Here is a 9362-nt window from a genome sequence, read left to right as displayed (position 1 = left end):
ATACAGTATAATGACAAAAGGTTTATAGGTTGTATGGGATTTTTTTTGAGCGGTAACGACAGGACGCAATCGATGTGTATACTTTGGATTCATCGGAGTCAAGAAGAACATAGGACAAATCATGCTCAAGTTGTTAGTGGCGGTCCTTGATGTCCTGCTGCTGCTCTCATACTAACATTTTAATCAAGTTTATTTATTTAGAGTACTAAACGTGTATTACCTTACAACACATAAGCCTTTTTAGAAATGAGCTCTTTTGGATGTGTATCTTGGAGTGGACTCTGGGTACATTTATCTGTAATTTCTGGAGGAGTAAGGAGGAGTAAGTCCTTACACTGCCACATGCTTTCCTTGAGAAACGCGAGTTAGCACAAGTGCCTAAAATGAATTAAAAAAAATTACTAAAGACTAAAGAAATTTGTTTACAATCACTTGGAATTGCGGCAGAATGGATTCTTCAGGTATATTGCCATATATATGACCCTGAATCTAAAGAGGAGACAGAAGCACCAGAAGAACCACAACCAGCTCGCTTAGCCATGGATGTATCTGGATGGTAGTTTAACTATTTAAGTAAACCATTATCACTTTTAAACCATTACACCATTGGCTAGTGGCCAAATGTGTGTAGATGACAAAAAGGGCGATACCTGCATTTTCTTCAGAGTGCTGCTGCATAAAGTTTCATTCACATGAACGGGCCTTCAGAGGTCTGCTAAATCTATATAATTAGGCTATATAATAACCGCAGTGAATGGCAACGGATTTTGTGCTTTTAATTCAAGTCTTTCATATCATTCTGCTAGAGATCTGTTCAATCATTGCAATATAATTCCATTGAAGGTGACAGTCAGCTAAGACGTTGCTTCACAAATACCCGCGGACAGTACCACTATTATTACCAATTTACAGGCATCCCTTACATACGTTTTGGCTCGCAAAAAACCTGACCGTTGACGTTCAGCCATTCTTGCTGTATAGGAAACTCACTGAGCTACACGAACTCTGAAGGCGCGGTCTCATTTGGGAGAGCTCATGAATAGTAATGAGCTCGATCATTTCTACGTCACTCTGGGCAGCTTTTCTAACTGACCTGATTTCTCCGCTTATTTCTTTTAAGTGGCTAGAACTGACAGGGGAGGTAGCAGTTCATTTTCACAATCCCGACACAACACACACATATGGATCTAACACATATCAAAAAATACAAGAAAAACGGTTTTGTGTGGAAGGGCACCTTTAAACATTTATTATATGTTTTTTGACAGCCCAACTGATGAAAACACTGAGAAGTCAGTCAAGTGAAGAGAAAAAGATTAGGCTGGTGTTTAAATGTGGAGAGTACCTGAGCTAAATGTGACAGACCCATGTGCATGATAATGGAAATTATAATTCATTTACCATTGTAACCCCCCCCAGTTTTGGCGTTAACCATGCTATAACTTTACTTCTTATAATTCAAATATAAAGATATATTTTAGTTCAGGAAAATGAACAAATTTGAACATGAGAAATCTTTAGCAGGCTGACAAGCTTGTTTCAACTGGATAACACTTATGTTTCCATTTTAGTGAACACATGATCATCCATTCTAAAAAATACCATATTCACTAATTATAGCACCATTTTCAATAATTATAAACGCATTACAGTATGTAACAATATCCTGTGGTTAATAGAACACTGGTTATTATCATCCTCTATACAACAGACACTTACTATTAAGAAAGAAATGCACGCACACACACAACATACACACACACAAACACACACACACACATCCACACAAATCAAGTTTCACATTAACACAAGTATTTTGCTTCCAACAGTGCTGGACCAATAACGTCTCACACTGAACAAAATTTAGTTTAGCTCTTTAGAAAGAATGAACCTGAAATGAATTGGAAATTTAAAACTCGTTATCAGCCATATTTTGAAAGGCATCCCCATGACAGCACATGTAATGGTAACCCAGGTCAGAGGTCACGTCCATAGAACCCTGATTCAGGTAAAAGTCCAGCGCTGTCTTGTTCCAGTTCAACACTGTAAAATTGAGCTGAGTGCAGCCAGCAGTCCGTCCCATCTGTGATGGTCCCAAATGACCCAAAATCAACAATACAAAATTAATTTATTACATTCCAAAATGGAAATATATTTTAGTTAAAAAACACTGCATAGGATTCTGTTTAACTAATTTATGAATACCAAACATTAAGAAAACATTACATTCACCTGTGCAACTTTGCTCATCAATGCCTTGCCAATGCCTTTTCCTGAAAGAAATGCAAACATGAAGATAAAAAATAATGAATTACAAAAAGGGCTTCCATTATAAACATGTTTCAGTTTAAGGTGTTTTCTCAGTACAGTGAAATGCATCATATTTATTATCCTGGGTTAGGGTTAGGGTTACCCTAACCCTAAACCTAACCCTAACCCCATATGATGATCATATGCTGCAGGCACCCTACATACACTTCGATAAAAAGGTACATCAGGGGTTGTTTGGGTGGTTACAGTAGGTGGGTTAAATTTTCAACCTGTTCTTGGCTTTACATAGAAACTTTATAGGTTTCCACAGAGGTGAAAAATGTAACCTATTACTACTATTTAAATATAATTGCTTATTTTTTAAATTAATAATATTAAGTATTAAAAATAAAATTAGTGTGTATATATAAAATAATCTGGATTATTGTTTTAAATTGCTATAAAATTGTTAGATATTCAAAGCAGAAACAAAAGCACCATAATTACCTCTGAACTCTGGCATCACATACAAGTCCTCCATGTAAACAGCTCGACCTTTCCATGAACTGTAAGTGTAGAAGTACATGGAAAATCCTATTTTTGTATGACCTGAAACAGACAAATTCTGAAATGATTACAATGGGTTTTTTTCAATTCTCATAAAACAAAAAGAATATCATAGTAAGAAAATTGTAGCATCCGTGTACTTGTAAATTCCTAGAAAAAAAAAACTCTTGCATGGGCTGATTTATGTGTTTAGGTGTCCCTTTACAGGTACAAAGTTAATGCTAAAGAAAAGGGTTTCAGTTTCATAAATGCGTCAAAGCAGAACAAGTTTAGAAAACTAGAACCAGTAACCATCTAAAGCACCCTTGTAGAAACTTTTTTTTTTAATATAAACTTTGTACATCTAACATATGTAGTTCATCTGTAATCTTCCTGTTAAATAAATGAACAAGCAAGCATATGGGATATTAAGATTACACCCCCGTTAAAATTGCATGCTTTTGTGACGTAAAACATAAATCGTGTCAGATCTGTTAACAATTAATTTAATTCTATTTTTATTTGTGTAGTGCTTTTACCAACAGACATTGTTGCAAAGCAGATTTACAGGATTATAAAAATTCAGAATAAAAATGAAAAATTTTAATATATATTTTCTGTGCACAGTCACATACGCCAAAAGACCTTTTTCTTTTGTTTCCTAAGAGGTTTCGGTTTGTTTTTCACTTTGTTGCTAGATCACATCAAAGGCAGCAAAGGATCCAATGAGATTTGTAATCATTTTAAAGTTCCTGTTTATTCCAAATCACTACAACCTGGAAATTTATATCCACTGTATGGAAGTGAGTAAGTAAACAAACAAATACAAACAATAAGGAATAAGTGATGATGAAATCATGTATTACTGTTAAGTACTGTATCTGACTACCAACACTGACGAAGCCACGACAGGACTTTTAATCATAGCACATTGTGTGCTTCTCACCATCTTTGGTCTTGTTCTGTTCTGGAATCTCAGCAATTAGCGCGTGGAAAAATGGGTTTTTAGAGAACCCATCCTGCTCTAGGTCTACAATGAGGAATAAACAGAATTTCATTAATTACATGCCACTATTGCCATCAGTTATATCCGTTTCTCCTACATTATAACAGTTTAACAATAAACTTTTCAATTACCTTTTTGTGTAATTGTAACCTGATCTGCAACTTTCTCATACTCTGACAGCTCCTGTATGAGATACAAACAAAATAAATAAACATCTCATTACTGTATGTGCATTTGTCACGATTTCAGAGAGACACCTCCACTCAGACCCATGTGCAGGATACAACAGTCCCTGCTTTTGTTAACTTAAAACAAGACTTAACACACTAAGTTGGAGATGACACAAAATAAGCTAAACAAAAATATTTGAAGACATGACAGTCTCACAGAAAATTTCTGCATGAATGAAAACGTGATGTGCAACCATATATATCTATACACTAGATGTCTCCTTGGGGTCCTTGTCAAAGCCGCCGCCATCTTTATACGGTGCTCTTGTACTTTAAATGCATGGACGATGCCGGACTTATGTGCTGCGTTTGGTTGTTCAAACGAATGAAATCTAAAAAACAGACAGCAAGGGATTACAGTACACAAGTGAAAATGTGTTTTATGATGTTGAATGTTAGGAAATTATATCTCTAGTTACGTTTGGTTTGTTTAACTCCTTGGTTAATGACCGCAGCTAATCCATGCTAGTTACCCGTTAGTTTTTGACATTTAGGGAAACCGACAATGTTTGTAGGTTCCGAAAGCTCTTAATAAGGACGTTAAAAATTGACCCATGCTTTATTGCTTAAAGGTGAAAATCCAGCTTTATGTATGTTTTGTAAGATTCCCTTACCTGTCAAACATATTTTATTAGATTGTCCTGGACTTAACACAAGCAGAATGCTCTGTTATCAAATTATTCACCTAAGGACATTTAATGACTATGTCTGAAAAGGGTTTGAATTTTTTTTTATCATATGTTAATTAAAATTTAAAAAATTGTATAATATGACTTGCTGTTTATATCTGTTTTGTTTATATTGCATTTATATGATATTTGTGTTTTTGTAATTGAATTTTGCCATGAAAATAGCTTTTTATTGCTGACATGATATTAAATAAAATAATCTGAATCTGAAACTTTTTGTAGATTCCCAAACTGGAGGTTGAGCGGCTGGCTGTCTGGTGCAGCCTTAACAACCTGGAGCTGAACACGCTCAAGACAGTGGAGATGATAGTGGACTTCAGGAGAACCCCCCCTGCTCTCCCCCCACTAACCATCATGGACAGCATTGTCACAGCAGTGGAGTCATTCAGATTCCTGGGAACCACAATCTCCCAGGACCTGAAGTGGGACATTCACATTGACTCCGTTGTGAAAAAGGCTCAGCAGAGGTTGTACTTCCTTCGTCAGCTAAAGAAGTTCAACCTGCCACAGGATCTGCTGAAACAGTTCTACACTGCCATCATAGAATCTATCCTCTGCTCCTCAGTGACTGTTTGGTTCAGCTCAGCCACTCAATCTGAACTCAGGAGACTACAGAGGGTAGTCCGGACTGCTGAGCGAATCATTGGCACAACTCTCCCCACTCTCCAAGACCTGTACTCCTCCAGAGTGAGCGAAAGGGCAAAGTCAATCACTCTGGACCCCTCACATCCAGCACACTCACTCTGAACTGTTGCCATCTGGTCGACGCTACAGAGCCCTGATCTCCAGAACGACCAGACATAGGAACAGTTTCTTCCCTCAAGCAATCGATCTGATTAACAATTAACACCATGGAATACACAACACCTAATATCTGTACTACGTATACCTCAATTGCACATTTACATACTGCACATCTGTACATACATACATACATATTGTCTAAATGTTTACTGTTACTTCAACCGCACATGTCACAATTGCACGTGTACATACAAATTGTACAAATATATTGTATACCTCAATTGCACATTTCTCACACTTGCAAATTTGTACATACAATTGTCTATATTTGTATATGTATATTTCATATGTATATTTAAACTGCACATTTCACATCTGTAAATGTGTACATACAATTATACTGTATATGTCATTCTGTTAGACTGTGGAGCTTCTGGCACTAAAACAAATTCCTTGCATGTGAAAACATGCCTGGCAATAAAGCTGATTCTGATTCAGATTCAAATGATAAACCGAGACGTCAGTCATGGACTAGGTGCAGGGACACTAAACATTTTTTTTTTAAATGGTTAATTCAGCTGACAGCCCTGAAAGGATGTCACCAGTTAGGTTGGCAGTGTAACACACAAGTTCAGCCTCAAAGTCAATCTTTTTTATTTTTTTGGTTTATGTGACTTTATTACATACTTATTTAATGTGGCAAAAGTTTTGCGGGAAATAAATAAATAAAAGATTGAACAGTCTTTGGCACCTCACCTATCTTAACTTTCACATTATGTTCCTCTCAAATTTGTGATTTGCTTCCACCTGCAAATTGTTTTGTGTATCATATTTAATAAACCAATACAATTTAAATGTTTAAATGAGCATGTATAGTCACACCATTGTAACAGTGTTGCATGCAGTAAGCTATAAGGTAAGTAGCGATTGTTCATTTGAAGATTACTCAAGTGGAAGAATGTAGGTAATAAACTTACACCTACTAGAACTATGCATTATATTGTTTAAAAGATTATCTTAATATTAAAACCTTAAACTTTATCTGGACTTAATGATAAATACATGTCTGGCCTTTGTAACGAACGAAAAAAAAATAGAAATCGCATTCATGACGATTTATGGTGATTTTATTTCTTTGCCTACATTGACGCTAATGCGTTAAGAGGAGGGGGTCCCCCGTACCAAGATGGCGGCTCCAATGTACTGCCCTATACAAGGCGACATTTAGTGTATATATCTATGATGTGCAACAAGCTGTAGCGAAAAACCTGCCAGCACTGCCCTCTGGTGGTCTGGCAGGGAATTGTTCCAGTAGTTCTTGACAGCATTGCTGTGCATTAATACAGATTTGGTTTCTTGGCTGCAGTTCTGGGGATCAGCTGCCCTGTGTAGTTTGAAATGTTCTCCATTCCCCAAATGGGGCTAATAAAGTCAAAAAAACACATTAGAATGTTTTACTTCCCATGTTCTACATTTTTCATTTATTATAATAAACAGCTGAATCTAATAATGATTCACTGACTTTAATTTCCCATGTTTTCTACCTGAAATAAAAGGCACAGTTCACAATTGTTTTATATGTAAGTAACAAATGTATTTTCATAGACTATTAAAGTATCAAGAGGAGGTCTTGTTAAGTATTCAAATACACTTTGTACTCTATTTATCCAGTAACTATTTATACATAAATTCACAATGTCCCGCAATCAGTTACATTGACTTGTTCTGATACGTTGAATCAAAGTCCATTGTTAAGATGCTGTGCAGATCTCCTTAGTCAGTACGCCAGGCACTTCATTCTGTGTCCCTGTGACAAAATGGCATGTTAGCGGCAAGGTGTGATGCGCTGAGGTCTGACATAAACTGAGCAGTGTGCAACAGTTAGTAGTATGAGAATTAAACCAGTGGGAAGCCTACAATTAATATATAAGATGTTCAATGCCTAAATCGTTCAGTAGAAGGCTATTGCCATATTGCTTCTATACATGTATATGTCAGCTATCTTCCAAATGTGAAAGCCTCCAAACATTCACACCCTGTGCATGGCCTAGACAAAAATAGCAACTGTACACAAATGTATTTTGTTGTCATATTTACTTATATTATATTTTTCATGCATGGATAACTGACAGAAATTCCATGTGGACAGCAATGAAAATTCACTGTTGTAAGAATGAATGTCCAAAAATCAGTCATGATTACTGCTTTTTGTTTTAATGCAGTACTAAAATGTATTTATCTTCTACCCTGGGCCATGGTTTATTATCACAGCAAAGAATTACAACGTAGTAACTATTAATTTAATATAACTCTCTAAAATACTGCTTTGTATTTATTTTTTACAATAAAAATACAATCTTATTTTGAAGGCAAATGAAGGATTCATATGATCAGAACCTATCCCTTGTGTAAACCCATATACTCTAAAACCCTGACTGTTTTGTCGACATATTTTATTTTAAGCTGTATTTGTGATCACAGATCACTCTGGTCTGTTCTCAAACTTTTTTAAAATCAGGATCCTTTTTAACTCCACGGATTCTCGGATTGACTAAAAAATAAAGTGCTACACAGTCCCATGGCAGATTAATACAAGGCGAGGAACGGCCGTTTATCAGCGGAACACAATTGACATGTAGATGTCTCAAAGCAGCTTTACATAAAAATAAACATAGAACAAAAGGTTATTATAAAGACTAATATAAAGATTAATATAATACAAAAATTAAAGATTAATATTAGACATATTTAAATGTGTTTGTATTTATCACTAATGAGCAAGTCTGAGATGACTGTGGTGACTGTGGAGAGGAAAAGCTCCATTAGATGGTAAGGAAAAAGCTTGATAGGAACCAGACTCAAATGGGAACCTCATCCTCATGTGGGTGAACCTCATCCTCATATGAATATCAATTCAAATGTATTTCCTGTACATCCAGTCAATTATACAGCATAAATCTGCACTACAATTAAAAATAAATAAAGCTTGTTTTAATTTCCGGTGAAATCTCTCACTTACTGACATCATGCGCCTGATGTCCTTACAGTCTTCAAGGTTGGCTGTCCGAATCGTCCAGTCCATTTTAGTCCGAGTTATAAAACCACTGACAAACGTCAAATATACACATACATTTGCCTTATAATGTAGTACACTTTGAAAGCGAGAGACATAAAAGAAGGATGGTTGGTACCTCGTGCTAAAAGGCAACGAGTCACAAAAACCCCGCCATCTTGGGGAGGTCACTGTTCTGTCTGCATGTGCGCGCGCGCGCGTGTAGGTAGCCAACCTTTAACAGCTAGAGCACAGATTTATTTTAGCCTACAGTATGTACTATCCAATTATTTGGCTCTTTAATAAATCGTGCACAATAATATTCTAAGTAATTATTATACCTGTACCTTATTCAAGCAATCACTCAATCAGGGTAATAACAATAAATACAATTAAAAAAATAAATAAAACGAAGAATCACCTGGTTATCCTTCAAAGGCCCCTTATCCTTGTTAACAGTGCAAGTATGTATATTTATAATCACACCTCCAGTGTCACACATAGGTTCCCCTTTGAGTCTGGTTCTGAGGTTCCCCTTTGAGTCTGGTTCTGAGGTTCCCCTTTGAGTCTGGTTCTGAGGTTCCCCTTTGAGTCTGGTTCTGAGGTTCCCCTTTGAGTCTGGTTCCTCTCAAGGTTTCCTTTACCATCCAAGGGAGTTTTTCCTTGCCACTGCTGCCTGAGCCAGCTCAGACTTGCTCATAGGGGATAAATACATACATTTTGTATACTAAATATATCCAATATTAATATTGAATTCTATTAATCTTTATTTATTCTTTATAATAACAATTATAATAAAGCTGCTTTTAGACAATGTCAATTGTAAAAAGCGCTATACAAATAAA

At 36.1% G+C, this 9362-nt stretch overlaps 1 protein-coding gene across 1 annotated transcript; it reads right to left on the bottom strand.

Annotated features, from left to right (window-relative positions):
- Positions 1-1219: 1219 nt before the first annotated feature.
- LOC113635120 (thialysine N-epsilon-acetyltransferase-like) lies at positions 1220-8756 on the bottom strand. Its single transcript, XM_047801674.1, has 7 exons — positions 8657-8756; positions 8485-8569; positions 3934-3985; positions 3743-3826; positions 2758-2859; positions 2233-2273; positions 1220-2083 (listed from the first exon to the last, which is right to left on the bottom strand). Exons 2-7 carry the CDS (start codon positions 8545-8547, stop codon positions 1910-1912), a joined length of 516 nt encoding a protein of 171 aa, XP_047657630.1. The 5' UTR covers positions 8548-8569; positions 8657-8756; the 3' UTR covers positions 1220-1909.
- Between the last annotated feature and the right edge of the window lie 606 nt (positions 8757-9362).

This window comes from Tachysurus fulvidraco, chromosome 1 (genome assembly GCF_022655615.1).
Source record: "Tachysurus fulvidraco isolate hzauxx_2018 chromosome 1, HZAU_PFXX_2.0, whole genome shotgun sequence".
NCBI classification, from domain to species: Eukaryota; Metazoa; Chordata; class Actinopteri; order Siluriformes; family Bagridae; genus Tachysurus; species Tachysurus fulvidraco.
The sequence above is the reverse complement of the archived record's forward strand: the minus strand, read 5'-3'. Positions and strand labels throughout refer to the sequence as shown.